Source organism: Anthonomus grandis, chromosome 22 (assembly GCF_022605725.1).
Source record: "Anthonomus grandis grandis chromosome 22, icAntGran1.3, whole genome shotgun sequence".
Classification (NCBI taxonomy): Eukaryota; Metazoa; Arthropoda; class Insecta; order Coleoptera; family Curculionidae; genus Anthonomus; species Anthonomus grandis.
In genome coordinates this window covers 30,806,375-30,831,838 of record NC_065567.1, presented here as the reverse complement: position 1 = coordinate 30,831,838, position 25,464 = coordinate 30,806,375, and the positions used below count along the sequence as shown (strand labels likewise).

General features: G+C 34.7%; 2 protein-coding genes across 2 annotated transcripts in view; both read right to left on the bottom strand.

The window, feature by feature from the left end:
* Window positions 1–10,960, bottom strand: part of LOC126748412 (uncharacterized MFS-type transporter C09D4.1-like) — a 33,085-nt gene extending 22,125 nt beyond the window's left edge. Inside the window, exon 1 of the mRNA XM_050457646.1 lies at window positions 10,761–10,960. The gene's annotated coding sequence lies outside the window, so the exon portion shown is untranslated. The remainder of the gene's footprint in view (window positions 1–10,760) is intronic.
* Window positions 10,961–15,493: 4,533 nt separating this feature from the next.
* LOC126748955 (uncharacterized MFS-type transporter C09D4.1-like) lies at window positions 15,494–24,827 on the bottom strand. Its single transcript, XM_050458509.1, has 8 exons — window positions 24,504–24,827; window positions 24,142–24,327; window positions 16,660–16,840; window positions 16,393–16,607; window positions 16,221–16,324; window positions 16,057–16,167; window positions 15,894–16,006; window positions 15,494–15,842 (listed from the first exon to the last, which is right to left on the bottom strand). Exons 1-8 carry the CDS (start codon window positions 24,810–24,812, stop codon window positions 15,637–15,639), a joined length of 1,425 nt encoding a protein of 474 aa, XP_050314466.1. The 5' UTR covers window positions 24,813–24,827; the 3' UTR covers window positions 15,494–15,636.
* Between the last annotated feature and the right edge of the window lie 637 nt (window positions 24,828–25,464).

The following is a 25,464-nucleotide window of genomic DNA, read 5'->3' as shown; positions in this document are numbered from 1 at the left end:
AAATTCCAACGGTTTTGACTTAGTTTCGTCCTTCTGAATCCAACGAGACCATCCGCAAGGTCGTAGCTCCCATATTAGCTGAGATCTCGCATTTTTGTAGCCCATTTTTGGGCTTAAAAACGGGGTCGAAAACTGACTTTTTTCCGATTTTTCAAAGTGCTATAAGTCCACTTGTTCTGGTCGAATTCCGTTATAACCCGGTGTTTTCGTAATGTAGGTGATGGGAATAAGCCGCTGATAGGGGTTTCTATAGCTATTATCGGGTTTAAAGAAAATCGATTTTTCGCAATTTCAAAGTGCTATAAATCCCTTAGTTTTTGTCGAAACTCATTATAACCCGGTGTTTTCGTGTTGTAGGTGATGGGAACAAGCCGCTGGTATAGTTAGTTCAAATTCGAAAAAAATCAATTTTTGGTGAAAAATTCGATACGTGGGGGTATACCCTTAAAATGAAAAATCCCTAACTTTGGAGGTCCATATCTCGGCTTCTATGGGTCCTATTTGGAAAATTCCAACGGTTTTGACTTAGTTTCGTCCTTCTGAATCCAACGAGACCATCCGCAAGGTCGTAGCTCCCATATTAGCTGAGATCTCGCATTTTTGTAGCCCATTTTTGGGCTCAAAAACGGGGTCGAAAACTGACTTTTTTCCGAATTTTCAAAGTGCTATAATTCCACTTGTTCTGGTCGAATTCCGTTATAACCCGGTGTTTTCGTAATACACATCTCGTGAGAGTGCCGCTGATAGGGGTTTCTATAGCTATTATCGGGTTTAAAGAAAATCGATTTTTCGCAATTTCAAAGTGCTATAAATCCCTTAGTTTTTGTCGAAACTCATTATAACCCGGTGTTTTCGTGTTGTAGGTGATGGGAACAAGCCGCTGGTATAGTTAGTTCAAATTCGAAAAAAATCAATTTTTGGTGAAAAATTCGATACGGGGGGGTATACCCTTAAAATGAAAAATCCCTAACTTTGGAGGTTCATATCTCGGCTTCTATGGGTCCTATTTGGAAAATTCCAACGGTTTTGACTTAGTTTCGTCCTTCTGAATCCAACGAGACCATCCGCAAGGTCGTAGCTCCCATATTAGCTGAGATCTCGCATTTTTGTAGCCCATTTTTGGGCTCAAAAACGGGGTCGAAAACTGACTTTTTTCCGAATTTTCAAAGTGCTATAATTCCACTTGTTCTGGTCGAATTCCGTTATAACCCGGTGTTTTCTTAATGTAGGCGATGGGAATAAGCCGCTGATAGGGGTTTCTATAGCTATTTTCGGGTTTAAAGAAAATCGAATTTTCGCATTTTCAAAGTGCTATAACTCCCTCAGTTTTTCTCGAAACTCATTATAACCCGGTGTTTTCGTGTTGTAGGTGATGGGAACAAGCCGCTGGTATAGTTAGTTCAAATTCGAAAAAAATCAATTTTTGGTGAAAAATTCGATACGGGGGGGTATACCCTTAAAATGAAAAATCCCTAACTTTGGAGGTCCATATCTCGGCTTCTATGGGCCCTATTGGGAAAATTCCAACGGTTTTGACTTAGTTTCGTCCTTCTGAATCCAACGAGACCATCCGCAAGGTCGTAGCTCCCATATTAGCTGAGATCTCGCATTTTTGTAGCCCATTTTTGGGCTCAAAAACGGGGTCGAAAACTGACTTTTTTCCGATTTTTCAAAGTGCTATAATTCCACTTGTTCTGGTCGAATTCCGTTATAACCCGGTGTTTTCGTAATGTAGGTGATGGGAATAAGCCGCTGATAGGGGTTTCTATAGCTATTATCGGGTTTAAAGAAAATCGATTTTTCGCAATTTCAAAGTGCTATAAATCCCTTAGTTTTTGTCGAAACTCATTATAACCCGGTGTTTTCGTGTTGTAGGTGATGAGAACAAGCCGCTGGTATAGTTAGTTCAAATTCGAAAAAAATCAATTTTTGGTGAAAAATTCGATACGGGGGGGTATACCCTTAAAATGAAAAATCCCTAACTTTGGAGGTCCATATCTCGGCTTCTATGGGTCCTATTTGGAAAATTCCAACGGTTTTGACTTAGTTTCGTCCTTCTGAATCCAACGAGACCATCCGCAAGGTCGTAGCTCCCATATTAGCTGAGATCTCGCATTTTTGTAGCCCATTTTTGGGCTCAAAAACGCGGTCGAAAACTGACTTTTTTCCGATTTTTCAAAGTGCTATAATTCCACTTGTTCTGGTCGAATTCCGTTATAACCCGGTGTTTTCGTAATGTAGGTGATGGGAATAAGCCGCTGATAGGGGTTTCTATAGCTATTATCGGGTTTAAAGAAAATCGATTTTTCGCAATTTCAAAGTGCTATAAATCCCTTAGTTTTTGTCGAAACTCATTATAACCCGGTGTTTTCGTGTTGTAGGTGATGAGAACAAGCCGCTGGTATAGTTAGTTCAAATTCGAAAAAAATCAATTTTTGGTGAAAAATTCGATACGGGGGGGTATACCCTTAAAATGAAAAATCCCTAACTTTGGAGGTCCATATCTCGGCTTCTATGGGCCCTATTGGGAAAATTCCAACGGTTTTGACTTAGTTTCGTCCTTCTGAATCCAACGAGACCATCCGCAAGGTCGTAGCTCCCATATTAGCTGAGATCTCGCATTTTTGTAGCCCATTTTTGGGCTCAAAAACGGGGTCGAAAACTGACTTTTTTCCGAATTTTCAAAGTGCTATAATTCCACTTGTTCTGGTCGAATTCCGTTATAACCCGGTGTTTTCGTAATGTAGGTGATGGGAATAAGCCGCTGATAGGGGTTTCTATAGCTATTATCGGGTTTAAAGAAAATCGATTTTTCGCAATTTCAAAGTGCTATAAATCCCTTAGTTTTTGTCGAAACTCATTATAACCCGGTGTTTTCGTGTTGTAGGTGATGGGAACAAGCCGCTGGTATAGTTAGTTCAAATTCGAAAAAAATCAATTTTTGGTGAAAAATTCGATACGGGGGGGTATACCCTTAAAATGAAAAATCCCTAACTTTGGAGGTTCATATCTCGGCTTCTATGGGTCCTATTTGGAAAATTCCAACGGTTTTGACTTAGTTTCGTCCTTCTGAATCCAACGAGACTATCCGCAAGGTCGTAGCTCCCATATTAGCTGAGATCTCGCATTTTTGTAGCCCATTTTTGGGCTCAAAAACGGGGTCGAAAACTGACTTTTTTCCGAATTTTCAAAGTGCTATAATTCCACTTGTTCTGGTCGAATTCCGTTATAACCCGGTGTTTTCGTAATGTAGGTGATGGGAATAAGCCGCTGATAGGGGTTTCTATAGCTATTATCGGGTTTAAAGAAAATCGATTTTTCGCAATTTCAAAGTGCTATAAATCCCTTAGTTTTTGTCGAAACTCATTATAACCCGGTGTTTTCGTGTTGTAGGTGATGGGAACAAGCCGCTGGTATAGTTAGTTCAAATTCGAAAAAAATCAATTTTTGGTGAAAAATTCGATACGGGGGGGTATACCCTTAAAATGAAAAATCCCTAACTTTGGAGGTCCATATCTCGGCTTCTATGGGCCCTATTGGGAAAATTCCAACGGTTTTGACTTAGTTTCGTCCTTCTGAATCCAACGAGACCATCCGCAAGGTCGTAGCTCCCATATTAGCTGAGATCTCGCATTTTTGTAGCCCATTTTTGGGCTCAAAAACGGGGTCGAAAACTGACTTTTTTCCGAATTTTCAAAGTGCTATAATTCCACTTGTTCTGGTCGAATTCCGTTATAACCCGGTGTTTTCGTAATGTAGGTGATGGGAATAAGCCGCTGATAGGGGTTTCTATAGCTATTATCGGGTTTAAAGAAAATCGATTTTTCGCAATTTCAAAGTGCTATAAATCCCTTAGTTTTTGTCGAAACTCATTATAACCCGGTGTTTTCGTGTTGTAGGTGATGGGAACAAGCCGCTGGTATAGTTAGTTCAAATTCGAAAAAAATCAATTTTTGGTGAAAAATTCGATACGGGGGGGTATACCCTTAAAATGAAAAATCCCTAACTTTGGAGGTTCATATCTCGGCTTCTATGGGTCCTATTTGGAAAATTCCAACGGTTTTGACTTAGTTTCGTCCTTCTGAATCCAACGAGACTATCCGCAAGGTCGTAGCTCCCATATTAGCTGAGATCTCGCATTTTTGTAGCCCATTTTTGGGCTCAAAAACGGGGTCGAAAACTGACTTTTTTCCGAATTTTCAAAGTGCTATAATTCCACTTGTTCTGGTCGAATTCCGTTATAACCCGGTGTTTTCTTAATGTAGGCGATGGGAATAAGCCGCTGATAGGGGTTTCTATAGCTATTTTCGGGTTTAAAGAAAATCGATTTTTCGCATTTTCAAAGTGCTATAACTCCCTTAGTTTTTGTCGAAACTCATTATAACCCGGTGTTTTCGTGTTGTAGGTGATGGGAACAAGCCGCTGGTATAGTTAGTTCAAATTTGAAAAAAATCAATTTTTGGTGAAAAATTCGATACCCTTAAAATGAAAAATCCCTAACTTTGGAGGTTCATATCTCGGCTTCTATGGGTCCTATTTGGAAAATTCCAACGGTTTTGACTTTGTTTCGTCCTTCTGAATCCAACGAGACCATCCGCAAGGTCGTAGCTCCCATATTAGCTGAGATCTCGCATTTTTGTAGCCCATTTTTGGGCTCAAAAACGGGGTCGAAAACTGACTTTTTTCCGAATTTTCAAAGTGCTATAATTCCACTTGTTCTGGTCGAATTCCGTTATAACCCGGTGTTTTCGTAATGTAGGTGATGGGAATAAGCCGCTGATAGGGGTTTCTATAGCTATTATCGGGTTTAAAGAAAATCGATTTTTCGCAATTTCAAAGTGCTATAAATCCCATAGTTTTTGTCGAAACTCATTATAACCCGGTGTTTTCGTGTTGTAGGTGATGAGAACAAGCCGCTGGTAGAGTTAGTTCAAATTCGAAAAAAATCAATTTTTGGTGAAAAATTCGATACGGGGGGGTATACCCTTAAAATGAAAAATCCCTAACTTTGGAGGTTCATATCTCGGCTTCTATGGGTCCTATTTGGAAAATTCCAACGGTTTTGACTTAGTTTCGTCCTTCTGAATCCAACGAGACCATCCGCAAGGTCGTAGCTCCCATATTAGCTGAGATCTCGCATTTTTGTAGCCCATTTTTGGGCTCAAAAACGGGGTCGAAAACTGACTTTTTTCCGAATTTTCAAAGTGCTATAATTCCACTTGTTCTGGTCGAATTCCGTTATAACCCGGTGTTTTCGTAATGTAGGTGATGGGAATAAGCCGCTGATAGGGGTTTCTATAGCTATTATCGGGTTTAAAGAAAATCGATTTTTCGCAATTTCAAAGTGCTATAAATCCCTTAGTTTTTGTCGAAACACATTATAACCCGGTGTTTTCGTGTTGTAGGTGATGGGAACAAGCCGCTGGTATAGTTAGTTCAAATTCGAAAAAAATCAATTTTTGGTGAAAAATTCGATACGGGGGGGTATACCCTTAAAATGAAAAATCCCTAACTTTGGAGGTCCATATCTCGGCTTCTATGGGTCCTATTTGGAAAATTCCAACGGTTTTGACTTAGTTTCGTCCTTCTGAATCCAACGAGACCATCCGCAAGGTCGTAGCTCCCATATTAGCTGAGATCTCGCATTTTTGTAGCCCATTTTTGGGCTCAAAAACGGGGTCGAAAACTGACTTTTTTCCGAATTTTCAAAGTGCTATAATTCCACTTGTTCTGGTCGAATTCCGTTATAACCCGGTGTTTTCTTAATGTAGGCGATGGGAATAAGCCGCTGATAGGGGTTTCTATAGCTATTTTCGGGTTTAAAGAAAATCGATTTTTCGCATTTTCAAAGTGCTATAACTCCCTTAGTTTTTGTCGAAACTCATTATAACCCGGTGTTTTCGTGTTGTAGGTGATGGGAACAAGCCGCTGGTATAGTTAGTTCAAATTTGAAAAAAATCAATTTTTGGTGAAAAATTCGATACCCTTAAAATGAAAAATCCCTAACTTTGGAGGTTCATATCTCGGCTTCTATGGGTCCTATTTGGAAAATTCCAACGGTTTTGACTTTGTTTCGTCCTTCTGAATCCAACGAGACCATCCGCAAGGTCGTAGCTCCCATATTAGCTGAGATCTCGCATTTTTGTAGCCCATTTTTGGGCTCAAAAACGGGGTCGAAAACTGACTTTTTTCCGAATTTTCAAAGTGCTATAATTCCACTTGTTCTGGTCGAATTCCGTTATAACCCGGTGTTTTCGTAATGTAGGTGATGGGAATAAGCCGCTGATAGGGGTTTCTATAGCTATTATCGGGTTTAAAGAAAATCGATTTTTCGCAATTTCAAAGTGCTATAAATCCCTTAGTTTTTGTCGAAACACATTATAACCCGGTGTTTTCGTGTTGTAGGTGATGGGAACAAGCCGCTGGTATAGTTAGTTCAAATTCGAAAAAAATCAATTTTTGGTGAAAAATTCGATACGGGGGGGTATACCCTTAAAATGAAAAATCCCTAACTTTGGAGGTCCATATCTCGGCTTCTATGGGTCCTATTTGGAAAATTCCAACGGTTTTGACTTAGTTTCGTCCTTCTGAATCCAACGAGACCATCCGCAAGGTCGTAGCTCCCATATTAGCTGAGATCTCGCATTTTTGTAGCCCATTTTTGGGCTCAAAAACGGGGTCGAAAACTGACTTTTTTCCGAATTTTCAAAGTGCTATAATTCCACTTGTTCTGGTCGAATTCCGTTATAACCCGGTGTTTTCTTAATGTAGGCGATGGGAATAAGCCGCTGATAGGGGTTTCTATAGCTATTTTCGGGTTTAAAGAAAATCGATTTTTCGCATTTTCAAAGTGCTATAACTCCCTTAGTTTTTGTCGAAACTCATTATAACCCGGTGTTTTCGTGTTGTAGGTGATGGGAACAAGCCGCTGGTATAGTTAGTTCAAATTTGAAAAAAATCAATTTTTGGTGAAAAATTCGATACCCTTAAAATGAAAAATCCCTAACTTTGGAGGTTCATATCTCGGCTTCTATGGGTCCTATTTGGAAAATTCCAACGGTTTTGACTTTGTTTCGTCCTTCTGAATCCAACGAGACCATCCGCAAGGTCGTAGCTCCCATATTAGCTGAGATCTCGCATTTTTGTAGCCCATTTTTGGGCTCAAAAACGGGGTCGAAAACTGACTTTTTTCCGAATTTTCAAAGTGCTATAATTCCACTTGTTCTGGTCGAATTCCGTTATAACCCGGTGTTTTCGTAATGTAGGTGATGGGAATAAGCCGCTGATAGGGGTTTCTATAGCTATTATCGGGTTTAAAGAAAATCGATTTTTCGCAATTTCAAAGTGCTATAAATCCCTTAGTTTTTGTCGAAACTCATTATAACCCGGTGTTTTCGTGTTGTAGGTGATGGGAACAAGCCGCTGGTATAGTTAGTTCAAATTCGAAAAAAATAAATTTTTGGTGAAAAATTCGATACGTGGGGGTATACCCTTAAAATGAAAAATCCCTAACTTTGGAGGTCCATATCTCGGCTTCCATGGGTCCTATTTGGAAAATTCCAACGGTTTTGACTTAGTTTCGTCCTTCTGAATCCAACGAGACTATCCGCAAGGTCGTAGCTCCCATATTAGCTGAGATCTCGCATTTTTGTAGCCCATTTTTGGGCTCAAAAACGGGGTCGAAAACTGACTTTTTTCCGAATTTTCAAAGTGCTATAATTCCACTTGTTCTGGTCGAATTCCGTTATAACCCGGTGTTTTCGTAATGTAGGTGATGGGAATAAGCCGCTGATAGGGGTTTCTATAGCTATTATCGGGTTTAAAGAAAATCGATTTTTCGCAATTTCAAAGTGCTATAAATCCCTTAGTTTTTGTCGAAACTCATTATAACCCGGTGTTTTCGTGTTGTAGGTGATGGGAACAAGCCGCTGGTATAGTTAGTTCAAATTCGAAAATAATCAATTTTTGGTGAAAAATTCGATACGTGGGGGTATACCCTTAAAATGAAAAATCCCTAACTTTGGAGGTCCATATCTCGGCTTCTATGGGTCCTATTTGGAAAATTCCAACGGTTTTGACTTAGTTTCGTCCTTCTGAATCCAACGAGATCATCCGCAAGGTCGTAGCTCCCATATTAGCTGAGATCTCGCATTTTTGTAGCCCATTTTTGGGCTCAAAAACGGGGTCGAAAACTGACTTTTTTCCGAATTTTCAAAGTGCCTTAATTCCACTTGTTCTGGTCGAATTCCGTTATAACCCGGTGTTTTCGTAATGTAGGTGATGGGAATAAGCCGCTGATAGGGGTTTCTATAGCTATTATCGGGTTTAAAGAAAATCGATTTTTCGCAATTTCAAAGTGCTATAAATCCCTTAGTTTTTGTCGAAACTCATTATAACCCGGTGTTTTCGTGTTGTAGGTGATGGGAACAAGCCGCTGGTATAGTTAGTTCAAATTCGAAAAAAATCAATTTTTGGTGAAAAATTCGATACGGGGGGGTATACCCTTAAAATGAAAAATCCCTAACTTTGGAGGTTCATATCTCGGCTTCTATGGGTCCTATTTGGAAAATTCCAACGGTTTTGACTTAGTTTCGTCCTTCTGAATCCAACGAGACCATCCGCAAGGTCGTAGCTCCCATATTAGCTGAGATCTCGCATTTTTGTAGCCCATTTTTGGGCTCAAAAACGGGGTCGAAAACTGACTTTTTTCCGAATTTTCAAAGTGCTATAATTCCACTTGTTCTGGTCGAATTCCGTTATAACCCGGTGTTTTCGTAATGTAGGTGATGGGAATAAGCCGCTGATAGGGGTTTCTATAGCTATTATCGGGTTTAAAGAAAATCGATTTTTCGCAATTTCAAAGTGCTATAAATCCCTTTGTTTTTGTCGAAACTCATTATAACCCGGTGTTTTCGTGTTGTAGGTGATGGGAACAAGCCGCTGGTATAGTTAGTTCAAATTCGAAAAAAATCAATTTTTGGTGAAAAATTCGATACTGGGGGGTATACCCTTAAAATGAAAAATCCCTAACTTTGGAGGTCCATATCTCGGCTTCTATGGGCCCTATTGGGAAAATTCCAACGGTTTTGACTTAGTTTCGTCCTTCTGAATCCAACGAGACCATCCGCAAGGTCGTAGCTCCCATATTAGCTGAGATCTCGCATTTTTGTAGCCCATTTTTGGGCTCAAAAACGGGGTCGAAAACTGACTTTTTTCCGATTTTTCAAAGTGCTATAAGTCCACTTGTTCTGGTCGAATTCCGTTATAACCCGGTGTTTTCGTAATGTAGGTGATGGGAATAAGCCGCTGATAGGGGTTTCTATAGCTATTATCGGGTTTAAAGAAAATCGATTTTTCGCAATTTCAAAGTGCTATAAATCCCTTAGTTTTTGTCGAAACTCATTATAACCCGGTGTTTTCGTGTTGTAGGTGATGAGAACAAGCCGCTGGTATAGTTAGTTCAAATTCGAAAAAAATCAATTTTTGGTGAAAAATTCGATACGGGGGGGTATACCCTTAAAATGAAAAATCCCTAACTTTGGAGGTCCATATCTCGGCTTCTATGGGTCCTATTTGGAAAATTCCAACGGTTTTGACTTAGTTTCGTCCTTCTGAATCCAACGAGACCATCCGCAAGGTCGTAGCTCCCATATTAGCTGAGATCTCGCATTTTTGTAGCCCATTTTTGGGCTCAAAAACGGGGTCGAAAACTGACTTTTTTCCGAATTTTCAAAGTGCTATAATTCCACTTGTTCTGGTCGAATTCCGTTATAACCCGGTGTTTTCGTAATGTAGGCGATGGGAATAAGCCGCTGATAGGGGTTTCTATAGCTATTTTCGGGTTTAAAGAAAATCGATTTTTCGCATTTTCAAAGTGCTATAACTCCCTTAGTTTTTCTCGAAACTCATTATAACCCGGTGTTTTCGTGTTGTAGGTGATGGGAACAAGCCGCTGGTATAGTTAGTTCAAATTCGAAAAAAATCAATTTTTGGTGAAAAATTCGATACGGGGGGGTATACCCGAGAAATGATAAAACCCAAACTTTGAAGGGCGATATCTCGGCTCCTATGGGAGCTATCGGGAAAATTCCAACAATTCTGTCTTAGTTTCGTCCTTTTGAATCCAACGAGACCATCCGCAAGGACATAGCTCCCATATTAGCTGAGATCTCGCATTTTTAGGGCCCATTTTTGGGCTCAAAAACGGGGCTCAAATTTTTTCATGTATGACGTAATTTTCTGTTTGTTTTTTGATTGTTTGAAGTTTTTATGGAAAGTTTTTCTATTTTTCCAGACTTTTACTGTTAACTTTTAAATTTTCCAGATGTTGGAAAAAAGAATTTTCGTTCTTGATGTAATTCTTCAGTCTAATTCTTAAGTCTAATTTTTACATAATTTAGATTAATCCGACGCCTAGATATACTGCGATGGAGGTTACTAATTAAACAAAAGCTATTACTAAATTTAATTTTTCCTTTAACTTAAATTGTAAATAACTTTTAAAAGAGACATTTTTTGTAGAGCATTAAATTCCCTTTAAGAATCTATGTATATTGTTCTTTTTTATTTATTTGTTTGTTTGTCAGTGACAAAATTCCAAAGTAAAACAGGTAAATGTTTAAAGCTTGATTTAAAGATACATTTTTTACTTTAATAGTTTGCAAAAATAAAAGCACAAGGCTTAAACCTTCACGATATTTTTTTTCTCACCTCAAACATAATTTCTTTGGCTTATTTTACAGATTATTAAATTGACATACCTGGTCAAGTTTTACCATAAACCCTTGCTTTTTCAGGATCAAACTTAAAAAACCAAAAAGTGAATTTTCCCTTGATGTATTTATTATAAGACTCCATACGAAATTAAGCAAACTCCGGCGCTTTTTTTACAAGAAAAACTGGAAAAGGAAAATGTCTAGTTTGTACAAGCGTAATATTTCAAAAACGAGGCCCAGGGACACTAAATTGCTTTAATAAGATAATGTAGCTTTTTATATGACTGCAATTTATGTGATTAGATCCTGCTTGGTAACAAGCTTTTTAGCCTGGGAGCTGACTACGTACATTCTTAAATTTAATATGGCATTTTTAGAGCTAAAAATTAGATATAATTCGAGCGTTATTTATAGAACTAAATAAGGAGGAAATTTGCTCTTTCCCAAATAGCACCCTTTGTATAATGGACTTACAAAATTAGTCCTATTATTATTCAGTATGTCAAAGTGCAATTTGTATTCTTATTATTGTCCATTGTTGAAAATATGGAGTTCTAAAAAAACAGCTTGCTTTGGCAACGGTTGATCTATTTTAAATTATTCTTCAGAAAGTGATAGAACATATAGTATATAATCATAGTAATATTTTAGTCACTAGAAATCAAGATATTCAGTTAATAAGAGATAAATTATTATAGTTCTTCAGTGTGAAAAATATCAATATCTTGATTTCTAGTGTATGGATTTCAATAATTCTTTCAATAGTTACTTAAAGAGCCCTTGGAGTATCCTAAAAATTAATAATCACAACATTTTAGTCACTAGAAATCAAGATATTTAGTTGCCATTAAGAGACATATTACTTTGTTTCTTCCAGGCACTCCAATGAGAAAAATATCAATATCTTGATTTTTACTAAATGGATTTGGATAATTTTTTCAGAAAATACTTAAAAAGCTGGTTTATCTAAAAGGGGACATCCATTGGATTGGTCTAAAGGGTGCTCTACCTTGGTTAAATTATTAATATCACATGCAAATGCTCTTGGACTATATATATAAAAAAACCTTATATATTCGCGCCCTCATGCCATAATATTTACCTTTTAATTATATCCATCAAGATAACATCTGGTTATATAGACTTATGGTATTTACATGTACAAATGTATAGGTTTGATCTTAAAATATTGTTTTAAAAATCAATGATCTTGATTCCAGGGGCGTAATTGTCAAAACTTGACTGCGTGGGGATTTTACTGTAAAAATTAAATTTTTTGCTGTAGATAATGTAAGGTCCTAAATAAAGGTTTTAATGAGGAGTTAAAAAAAGACAGACTTCCGTAAACAACACTGTGCAAGACAAAGCAGAAGATTTCTTTGTTTTTAAATTCTTAAGGTAAAGAATTGAGCAGTTTTCGAACTTTGTTTACTTGTACCTTAGATATTGCCTTAAGCTTTGCCTACTTGCTTTAAGTGAAAACCTCACTGAAATGCCTGGAGTAGTTTTTGATTTATCAATGAAGTACTATGAACCAAAACTGCTATAGCTCAGTTGATTTTGCAACTAAAAGGATGTTTTATGCAAGAACTGCATCCCTAGGGATCCTCCTATTATTTCCTATAAAAAATATAAAAATCTCCAAACAACTTTTTGAGTTATGTACAAAAATGCCTCTATAAACGCCATATTAAATCTTATTGCGAAAATTCCACTAGGTCCACTTAATGTAAAACTGAGCCTAATTCAAAAAGTATTTGACCTACAAAAATCGTTCATATATGAAAATGTTCCTTAGGAATTGCCTTAACTTTGAGTGAGGACCTTATTAAAATGCCTGGAATACTTTTTGAGTTATCATGGTTAGAAGTTAGATTTTTATGATTTAAGGAAGTTTTATGATTGATTATTATCTTAAGATAAGTTGAAAAAATAATATAATGTAAAATAAGAAATGACTTTGAAACCTTTGAAAGAAGTGGAAACTGACTAACAATATTGAGATATGACTTCTTTGTCTTGCACATCGCTGTTCACCTAAGTGTCTCTTTCTCTAACAAATTATCTTTTGTGCCAATATCATTAAACTGTAAGTATTTTATCTGCTATTAATAATATTACGACGTTTTGGCTTAAAGTGGTCATCATCAATGGAATTTTTTTAAATGCGCCTCTGTACTTTTTGTTTCATAGCAACATTAAGATTTAAAAAAAATGGTATGAACATTTTCGTATATATCGTTTCTTGTCTTGCACATCGCTCGTCACATAAGTCTTTCTTTTTTGCCAATATTATTATATTGTATGTATTTTAATCTCCTATTAAGAATAATCCGACGTTTCGCCTTAAAGTGGTCATCATCAATTTTATTTTTTTTAAGTACGGCTCTGTACTTTATATTTAATAACTGCATTAAAATTTTGGAATATGCCTTTCTTTGTCCTGCACATCGCTGTTTATATAAGTCTCTCTTTCTCTAACACATTATTTGATGAACCATGTCAATAATATTAAGCTGTAAGTATTTGAATCTGATATTAATAATAATCCGACATTTCGGTTTATAGTGGTCATCATCAATTCAATTTTTTAAATACGCCTCTGTACTTTTTATTTTATAACAACATTAAGATGTCCTTAAAAAAATGGTATGAATTTTGATATATGCCCTTCCTTATCTTGCACATCGCTGTTCACATAAGTCTCTCTTTTTCTAAGACATTTTTTGGTGAACTGTGCCAGTATCACTAAACTGTAAATATTTGATCATAATTGATATAACAGCATTAAAATTTAAAAAATGGTACCAAATTTTTGAAATATGCCCTTCTTTGTCTTGCACATTGCTGTTGACATTAGTCTCTCTTTCTCTAACATACTATTTGACAAACGGTTTTAATATCATTTAACTGTAAATTTATTAATCGGCTACTGTAAATAACTTGACGATTTTTTTTAATTTTTTAAGATTTCCTTAAAAGAAATTAATGAAAATTTTGAGGTATGTCCTTCCTTGTCTTGCATATATCTGTTCAGATAAGTCTCTCTTTCTTTAACACATTATGCAATGAACTGTGCTAAAAATCATTAGACTGTAAATATTGAAATCAATTACTCTTAATAATTCGACGTTTCGGCTTAGACTGGTAATCATCAATAAACTTTTTTTTTAATACGACTCTGTTTTTTTTTATTTCATGACAACATTAAGATTTCCTTATAAAAATGAAGTGAACATTTTCAGATAGGCCTTTCCTTGTCTTGCACATTGTTATTCACATAAGTCTATCTTTATCTAAAACCCTATTTGATGAACCGTGCCAATATCATTAAACTTCCCATGTTTCGATTTAAAGCAGCCATCATCAATTTTTTTTAAATACGGTTCTGTACTTTTTAAATTTCTTTGGAAAAAATAGTATAAACATTTTCAGATATGCCTTTTCTTGTCTTGCACATTGCTAGTTAGATACGTCTATGTTTATCTAAAACATTATTTAATGCGCCAATATCATTAAACTGTAAGTATTCTAATCTCCTTCTAACAATAATCAGACGTTTCGGTTTAGAGTGGTCATCATCAATTTAATTTTTTTAAATACCAACATTAAGATTTCTTAAAAGAAAATGGTATGAAAATTTTGAGATACGTCTTCCTGATCTGGCACATTGCTGTTTACATAAGTCTGTCATTCCCTAATATAATATGTGCTAAAAATCATAAAACTATAATCATTTAAATCTACTACTATTAATAAACCGATGTTTCGATTTAGAGTTGTAATCATTAATTTAATTTTTTTTAATATGGCTCTGTAAACTTTGATTCATAAAAACATTAAGATTTCTTTAAAAAAATAATATGAAAATGTTGAGATATTTTCTTCCTTGTCTTGCACATTGTTGCTCTCATAAGTCTGTCATTCTCTGTGATGAACTGTACTAAAAATCATAAAACTATAAGCATTTAAATCAACTACTATTAATAATCCGATGTTTCGAATTAAAAGTGTCATTATAAATTTTGTTTTCTTTAATACGGCTCTGTAATTTTTATTTGATACAACTTAAGAATTTTTTAAAGAAAAGGGGTTTACAAAATTAAAAAAACGCCGTTCCTTGTTTTGGACATTGATTTTCACATAAGTCTCTCTTTCTCTAACACATTGTGTCCTAAAACGTGGTAATATCATTCGGTCATAATTTGTAGCATAACAGCATTAACATCAAAACTTACGAACATTCTCAATTATATCATTCCTTGTCTTGCGCATTGCTATTCATATAGCTCTTTTTTTATCTAACAAACTAACTGATACTTGAATTATTAAGTGCAGCCTTGTATTTTGTCTTACACATTATAATAGTATAGGCCTGTTTTTCTCTTATCACATTTTAGCAGTAAGTACTCACATAATTAAAGCCTAAAAAAAATTGCTGTATATACCTTTCTCTGTTTTACATGTTGCTATTGACATAAGTCTATCTTTTCCTAACAAGTTCCGAATTAAAAAAAGTCTATGCAAAAACCTAACAATAACCCAACAGTAAAAATTGGCCTCCATTAAAATCATATATTGAATAGCTTTTAAATCCAGAACGTTTTATATTGAATCCAAAGTGTGTACTTCCGGCTTTCCACACAGTGAATTTTCCATTTCTTTCATGTTTTCTCGATTTATTCCCATTTTATTTGGTTCTTACGCTCTGATTGGAAATGAGGTTGCAGTAAGTGCAATTTTTCAGGAAGTTACTTATAAATGAAGAAAAACTCCAATAAGTTCAGATCTTTTTATTTCTCTCTCTGTACATGGTACAAATAGATAATAACGCTACCCGGTCTTCTGTCATAAATAATTTTACAATCCAGATATTTTTCCAGACTCTAAATAAATTAAGCATTAATGTCTTAAATTAATCCTACACCGTTTCACTGTCGTTAGGATCATGCTGAGGCACTTCAGTAAATTTCAAAGCCTTATTAAAAGCCGCTTGTCTTCTTAAGTTATTGGGAACAAACATGGTTAGGATACAACCTGCTATAAGTAAAGATATTTGGATGATAATGGCCCAAAATGTACCCCATTTAGTGTTGATTTCTCCTAGCATCAATGTAAATGTGACACCTAAAAGAAATTTAAATAATTGTTGTTACACCAATGTTGTCTTGTGCAGACCTAACGTCTGTGAGGCAGCAGTAATAAGACTTGTCGTAGTGCTTTCATTTGCAGGGTACGTAAGTTCTGAAGCGAATTCAATACCAGCAGGGATATATGCGTTCAGGAAAAACCTGTAAGAGATACTATAAGAGAAAATGCATTTATTAAAAGAGTTACTTACCCAAAAATTCCTATTGTAACATATACCACATATTTGGCCTTCATTTGCAAGCTGACCAGTAACCCTCCAAGGCACACCACTGTACCAATATAAATAACAAAATTGGTTTCCCTAAGATGAAAAAAGTTGAAATATTTGAATTTTCTGGAATAACTTGGACCTACTTGTATTTCCGAGTTTTATCCAGCACATATCCAGCCAATACACCTCCGGACATGCCGACTAAAATCATTACGAGGCCCATTCTTCCAGCATCTTGTGCAGCACCCTTAAAAGCAGCAATGGCACATGAACAATGTAAACTTGTCAAAATTTGACAGTTTTTAAAATTCTTACCGGGAAGTATGATAAAATAAACTGGTTCAGCAATGTCCCAAAAGCCGAAAAAATACCATAACTAATACTATAGGCCAAAGTATGAATAAGAAACCCTTTGTTGGTAAACAGCTCCTTTAAAGATCCCATGTATGTTGTCCAAGTAACATGTTTCATGGATTTTCGCTCCATTGCTTGAGCCTCACTTGGCGGGTAAGCAGGCATATCTGGAAAGTCTGGACACAAACCATCATTAATTCGAAATTTGTTATCAAGTATAGAACTTACACCACACGATGGCAATGCATGCTGGAATACAAAGTAGTGATAGTCCTCGGCATAAATAGTTAAGTCTGATTCCAACATTTACTATATTTGGATCATCTTCGACTATGATCGGGGGTATTAGGAATCCCATTGCACTACCTAGTTGCATTCCAAAAACTCCTATAGAACATACAGTTGAGATCTGAAAAAAAAAGAGTAAATTTGGATTTCAACTTCAAAACAACGTTTTATTTGCTAAATATTAATAATTGGATTTACTAAAATAACGAAAATTATTATTTTTAACCTGGCACTACGGTCCTGTCACTCCAGTTCAAGTTTGCACTGAATACAGCTGCGCGCGCATAACCTCCGCGGATGCAATTGACTCAATGCGCCAGGGCCGAACTTACTACCTACTCAGGGTTTATATATGGAGAATTCTAATATAATTTTTCTTGATATCTCCCTCATATGAAATCCTTACTATACATTATTAAATGAAACACTATTTTATTTACATAAATAATCCCATATCATAAAATACATAAACCTCTGATGTAATGATATTATTCAAATTTAATTAAACTGAAATGCGCAGTACATAATTATAAACGCGCCTTGCACAGGTGCGTATTATGAATTCTTAACAGATCATCGGGTTAATCCCATGTCAAACGTACCAAAAGTCGATTTTATTGACTTGCGAAGTCAATTGATATCGGTTTTGACGTAAGAAATTTGGTTTTGAAAACTGGTATTAATAAATTTATGGCATACGTACATATGTAAAAGAAAGAGATAAGAGGATAGGTTTGTCAGGATATTTTGTCGAAAAAAATAATCAGGGTGGTACTCATCGACACGAGTTTCCGCTTATTGGCTTCTTCAGGGCGAGACAATCTAAAACTACCTGTAACTGGAAGCCCTACAGAGTTTACTCACATTCATTCATTTGGAGAAGATTATGGAGAATCAAATGTTGGAATATTATTTAAATATTAACAATTTGAAGTGTGATTGAGTGATTGAGTTTAAAGATTAGATATGTAAATTCTTCCAAAGAAAGTGTTTTCAAAAATCATTGTTTTTTCCAAATATTATTCATGAATAACAGCTGATTTGGTTGTTAATATCCAATAACACAGTCTGTTTATTTAAGTTTGATATAATTATATATATGTATATTAATAAATATTTAATACAAAAAAAGCGCTATTAGATTAGATATTATGGACGACAGTGATTTTTCAAAGGATTTTCTTCTGAGCAAATGTTTGGGGTGGGTGGGGGGATAAGGGTTGTTTCGATGAAAAACAGTGTTTCTGCAGAAAATATATATGCAATATTTAATTTAATAACACTGTTTATTTTAATTTGATATAATTTTATGTATAAATATTTAGTATAAAAACAGCGTTATTAGATTGGATAATATGGACGAAAAAGTGATTTTTCAGGAAAATTTCATCAAATATTTGTGGTGTAGTAATTGAATTTAAAAACTAGATATGTAAGTCCTGTGTCAGTATTTTTAAATGCTGAAAATTTCTCCGATTTGTAAGAAGAATCGTATATTATATACGTATATTCTCATCTATAATTTTCTTAAAAAGTAGTTTTCTTTCAGGCAATTATTATCTGAAAAACAAAACGTTTTTCATAAACCCTACCCTTACCCCCCCACCCACCCCACACAACTTAACCGGTAAGAAATTGTTTTAAAAAATCATTGTTTTCGAAAATAATACGCATGAATAACAGCTCTTTTCATAATTAATATCGAATTTAATAACACAGTTTGTTTATTTAAATTTGATATAATTATGTATATTAATAAATATTTAATACAAAAGAAGGGCTATTAAATTGGATATTATGAACGAAAAACGATGATTTTTCAATAGAATTTCTTACTGGGCAAATGTTTGGGGTGGGTGGGGGGGCAAGGGTTATGTTGATGAAAAACAACGTTTTTGCAGAAAATATACATATATTCAATATTTACACAAGTATTATTTACTTAAGTGCTTCTTTGTATGCAATTAATATTTGAATGTAAAATTTTGGAAGTAATTTGGAAAATAAATAAAATAATCATGAGTACAGTAGGTCAATGTCATTCATAAATTCAATTAAATTATTACAATATTAGTACTGTGTCAAACTATGATTAGTACTGTATACTATAAAAGGATTTAACAAATATATTGCCTCATTTGGTATAAACCATGTGACAGCTAACTTCAATTTTTAAATCCTTGTTTAGTTTTGGGCTAATGATATTCCATTATTACACTATAAGTTATATACGTGTCTGAAAAGTATATCGTATGCTGCACAGTGGCATATATGTGACATCGGGGTTATTTTATAACACACCTTGTCAATTTTTTTAAATGCCGAAATTTTCTCCGATTTTTACAGAATCGTATAATATATACATACAGTGTGACCCATTTGTTTTCGGGTCACCCTGATAAAAAGTTTATTTTTGGTGCGATTTTGCTCGGGTTTTTTTTAAATGTTAGGTCCAGAAAAACTGCATCATTATAACAAAAAAAAATCTGCCATGCAAATTCCAAGGCCTACTAATGTCAGTTTTTAAGGGCCAAATTTTAAGAAACCATGCTAGGGATTTTTTTAGCAAAAAATTGTGCACACCACTGGATTCGGCATCCCCCAAAACGGTCGTAAATAATAACAATTTTATGATAAAAAAAAGAAATGCGCTTTACTTCTAAATTGTCTCTAAAAATTATTGAAATATTGAATTGTCACATTTGACCTCTAACTGTCAAAAGTGGTAATAGAACTTGTTTAGATAGTATTAGTAATCATGGAAAATTTAAATTTAAGAGGAGAAAAAATTGAAATTGTTCGTCTTGTTGGTGGTAACACGCGTTCGATGAGAGAAGCTGCCAGAGAATTTAATATTAGGCATCCTGATAGACCAGTAAGTCTAAGTACTGTGCAACGTGTTAATAAAATTTTCAATGAAACAGGATCTGTTTCGAAAAATCTACTTAAAAATAGACATAATGGACGGCGTGGGCTCAGAAGAAATGAAAATTACATTTTGGAATATTTTAACGGCAATCCTCGAAGTAGTGCCAGAACGGCTAGTTTGGTCCTTAACATCCCCAGAGAAAGTATAAGAAGATGTTTGCAAAAAAATAACATAAAAGCATTTAAGCCAAAATTTTTGCACACCTTAGAGGATGGTGACCAGGCAAGAAGATTAGAGTTTTGCTATTGGCTTCAGGGAAAATATTTAATTAACAGAAACTTTCTAGATGAAATCCTTTTTAGCGATGAAGCCACTTTTACCACAAATGGCGTAGTCTCCAGTCAAAATTGCCGCCACTGGTCCGTGCAGAATCCAGAATTTATAATAAATGCAAGGAGACAGTATTCGCAAAAAATTAACGTTTGGTGTGGAATACTAAGCGACAAAATTATTGGCCCTTTTTTCCTTAATGGTAATTTGAATACAATTGAATTTTTGAATTTTCTTGAGAACGAATTTTCGAACGCATTAGAAGATTTACCCTTAAGATATCACCTTAATTTGAAGTTTCAATTAGATGGTTGTCCTGTCCATAATGCGCGTTTAGTGAGAGATTGGTTAAATCAAAATTTTGAAAACTGTTGGATAGGACGAAACAGTCCTTTCGTTGAGTGGCCACCGAGATCCCCTGACTTAACGCCACTCGATTTTTTTCTCTGGGGCTTACTTAAAGAAGAAGTGTACAAATCAAGACCTCAGAATTTAGAAGATCTACAAGTCAGAATAATCCAGGTTTGTTCAGAAATTACTCCAGAGCAAGTCCGTAAAGTTATTTTAAATGTAGGCAAAAGGAATGTAAAATGCATAGAAAACAATGGTGGATTAGTAGAAATTTCAAAAATTTAGTAGCGGTTAATTTTTAATTTTTTTGTTTGTTGTTTTTATTTTAATTGTATTTATTTTTGTTAGTTTATTGTTTGTTTTTATTTGTATTTAGTTTGGAATTGTTATTTGCTTGTATTATCTTTGTTCAATTTGTTTTTTTCATGGCTATCTACACATTTTTAAATGTAAATAAATGCATAATTTCCCTTTTAATTTTTTGTTATAAAATTGTTATTTGGCCGTTTTGGGGGATGCCGAATCCAGTAATGTGCACAATTTTTTGCTAAAAAAATGCCTAGCATGGTTTCTTAAAATTTGGCCCTTAAAAACTGACATTAGTAGGCCTTGGAATTTGCATGGCAGATTTTTTTTTTGTTATAATGATGCAGTTTTTTTGGACCCAACATTTAAAAAAAACCCGAGCAAAATCGCACCAAAAATAAACTTTTTATCAGGGTGACCCGAAAACAAATGGGTCACCCTGTATTTTCGCACCTATAATTTTCTTAAAAAGCATTTTTTTTCTCAGGCAATTATTTTCTGGAAAAAAAAAACGTTTTTCATTAACTCTACCCTTACCCCCCCCACCCACCCCACACAACTTACCATTAAAAATTGTTTTAAAAAATTATTGTTTTTCAAAATAATACGCATGAATAATAGCTGGTTTCGTCGTTAATATTCAATTTAATAACACAGTTTGTTTATTTAAATCTGATATAATTATGTATATTAATATATATTTAATACAAAAACAGTTCATCAGATTGGATATTATAGACGAAAAACAGAGATTTTTCAAAATAATTTCTTATTGGGTAAATGTTTGGGGTGGGTGGGGGGGCAAGGGTTATGTTGATGAAAAACAATGTTTTTCCAGAAAATATATATTCAATTTAATAACACTATTTATTTAAATTTGATATAATTTTATATACAATTGTTTAGTATAAAACAGCGTTAACTGTTTGTTGGTACATAATTTAAGGTTGAAATTTACAGCTATTATATAGACATTTTTGTTTTCGATAATGTATAGTATAGTGTTATAAGCACACGTAAGCATTTAGTTACTTAAGCGCTTCTTTGTATGTCATTAAATTTTTAATGTAAAATTTTGCAAATAACTTGGAAAATCAATAAAATAAAAAACAGTACAATGCGGTAGGCCAAAGGTGGCAATAAATTCACTTAAATTATTACACAAATAGTACTGTGCCAGGCTATACTTAGTACTGTGTACTATGAAAGGACTTTTATTGTGTTTCATTTATGTTAATGCATTTACTACTATTTTCTAAATATCTCATAGATATTGATATATACGTGTATGAAAAGTATATCGTATGCTACACGTTGGCATAAACAGTGCTCCCAAAAGATATGTCTAAATTCAATTAAAATTAAAAATTAAAAAGTTGCGCATTTTTGTACGTGAAGTTTGTATACACAGGGTTGTTCAAAAATAAATTACGACCAGCAGCTTAGTTTTTGCAAATGAAAGCACCTTTTTTTGTAGGCCAAAGAGATATTGTCAATTCTGAAGTGTACGAGCAAAGTTGCGGTTTTCACAATGGTAAAGTTAACGGAACGAGAAAAAATAGAAATTCTGTGTTGGCTTTGGTGACACGTACTCAAAGAGAAGCTGCTCAATTATTCAATGAAATCCATCCTGATCCGATATGTCAAAAGGTGGTGAGTAGAATAGAGGCTAAATTTAGAGAATTCGGTCATGTTAGAGATCTGCCGAAAATGAACAACTTGACGTTTTGCTTTTTTGGAAGAAAATCCATGCACTCCTCTGTTGCAGATTGGGGCAAATTTACACATGGCGAAATCTATAGTTCACCGAATAGTTAAAAAGCACAAATATCACCCCTACAAAGTTATTCCTGTGCAAGAGTTACTTGATGACGATTTCGATAGGCGAAATGAGTTTTGTGAACGCTTACAAAACATGTGCAATCTAAATAATAATTTAGTAACAAATATTATTTTTTCCGATGAAGCCATGTTCTGTTTGAATGGTAGTGTGAACAGACAGAATTATCGATATTGGGCAACAGATAATCCGCATTGGATGATGGAGGTAAACACCCAGTACCCTCAAAAACTAAATGTGTGGTGTGGAATAGTGCGCGGAAGAGTAATAGGTCCCTTTTTCTTTGAACAGACTTTAACGGGACAAGTGTATCTCGATTTTCTCCAATTTGAATTAGTTCCAGCATTACTAGCTTTATTTCCAAATCCATTGGACCTAGACTATCCTGACGAAGAACTAATTTTCCATCAAGATGGCGCGCTCCTCCGCACTATGCTGCCACTGTGCGTACATTTTTGGATGAAACCTTTCCCAATCGGTGGATAGGAAGGAGAGGACCTATCGAATGGCCTGCTAGGTCATCTGACCTAACACCAATGGACTTTTTTTGTGGGGATACCTCAAGTCGAAGGTATTTGTTAATAGGCCAAATAATCTAGACAACTTGAAAGAGAGAATTCGCAGAGAAGTGCGCCCATTACTCCGGAAATGATTGAAAATGTGCAACGAGACTTTATTGATCGCCTTGGATATTGTCACTCAATTTTTGTTCTTTTTTTATTTGTTACATGAATCGTTTTTTTTTTCGATAACTGTTTACTTTAGGTATAAGACATGATGCATGAAACATACGTAGAATTCAAAGATGAAATAAAAAAAAGGTGCTTTCATTTGAAAAAATGATGTTGAGGGTCGCAATTTATTTTTGAGCAACCCTGTATATACAAACTTCACGTACACAAATGCGTCGATTTTTTTAAATAAAAATCGATGGGTCCAAGCGTTTTTTTTTTCGAACACACCCCTGAATTTTAAATGAATTTAGACATAACTTTTGGGATGCACTGTATGTGATATCGGGGTCATTTTATCACATATTCGAAGTGTAGTGATGGAGTTTAAAGACTAGTTATATATGTATATTCTCACCTATAATTTTCTTAAAAGCATATTTTTTCTCAGGCAATTATTTCTAAAAAAAAAACCATTTTTCATTAACTTTACCCTTACCCCCCCCACCCACCCCACACAACTTACCAGTAAGAAATTGTTTGAAAAATCATTGTTTTATAAAATAATACGCATGAATAATAGCTGGTTTCGTCGTTTAATATTCAATTTATTAACACAGTTTATTTATTTAAATTTGATATAATTATATATATGTATATTAATAAATATTTAATATAAAAACAGTGCTATAAGACTGGATATTATAGAAGAAAAACAGTGATTTTTCAAAATAATTTCTTACTGGGCAAATGTTTGGGGTGGGTGGGGGGGCAAGGGTTATGTTGATGAAAAAAAATGTTTTTTCAGACATTGTTTATTTAAATTTGATATATAACCATTTAATATAAAACAGCGTTAATTGTTTATTTCTACATAATTTAAGGTTGTATTATAGAGACATTTTTGTTGTCAATATTGTATAGTGTTATAAGCGCCATTAAAATTTGAATGTAAACTTGAAAAATAAACAGCACACTAGGCCAATATTGGCCATAAATTCAAATAAATTATTACAAAAATAGTACTGTGCCAAAGGATTTAACAAGTATATTACCTCATTTGGTTTAAACCATGTGACAGCTAACTTTGGGGGCAAACTCAAAGTGAATAGTTGTGACACCGACACTATCGCTTGGCCAACCATGACTACCCAAAACGAATCGGGTCGTACCAGGCATACCTTCACTGTGGCACCGATTGCTGTTAGGAAACATCCGGTCAGGGCGGCAAACCGAAGACCCTAAAGATATAAAACAAACATTTTAAATTTATAGTAAATCACTCCGATCACATTCACTTCACCCCACTTGCTCTTGTTAGAATATGGTGAACACAATTTGTTCTTCATTATCGACTCTATTGGTGTGACTGTTCTACTCTTATAAATAAAAAAAATATATCAAAAGTGTTACTAACCAATTTGTCAATCAAAAATGACGATGGGAAAACAAAGATCGGCCAAACGATCATAAACATGACCCCGGTCCAATCGACCATTTTCGAGGAGACGTTGTAGTACCTCATCACTATGTTGGTAATAATGGAATATTCGACCCACTGGAAGCAACTCAAAGTGGCATAATACACGTACATAGCGAGAATGTACCAACGTCGTTTGAACGCCTTTACGACGTCTACCTCGAACATAGGGCTGATCGCACTCTTGTCGGCTGTCATTTTCACTTTTTTCAGTCTCGCCCCCAACTTAACTAAGATTTTCGCCATTTTCGGTGGGGTTTTTATAGGAAATCTTACAGATAAAACGCGTAATCCCGGTTAATCTCAAAAAATTCGCAAAATCGTAAATAATATGGAGTCAATTCGACTCCGATTCTTTGTTTGCCGATGGTTTTACGATTTTTTTTTATTGATATGCGTGTTTTGTAGGTGTTCTTTGATATTTTCGTGGTAATTTTCCTTTTTTTTATTTAGTACGGAACTGTGAAAAATATTATGAGTGAAATGATTGATCATCCCAAGCAACACACGATAGTTAACTAAACGTTTTTGGTTTACACCAGATGTACATTTTTTATTGAACTTCAACTATAAATATCGGATAAAAAGTATATGGTATCTTACACAGTGCTATATACATATGTGATATCGGGGTCATTTTATCACATATTTGAGAGTGTAAAGACTAGCTAGGTAAATCCCTTGTGAATTATTTTAAATGCCGAAATTTTCGCCCTTGTGTAAACAGAATCTTATATGTATTTTCTACAGTTTAATAAATATACCTTGACCATATACGGTTGATAAATGTACTAATAGTTTTAAGTATTTTGGAACCTAGGTAATAAAAAGTTGACTAGAATTTAAAAAAAATTAATTTTCACTTATTTACGATAAAAAATGACACAACTAGTGAAAT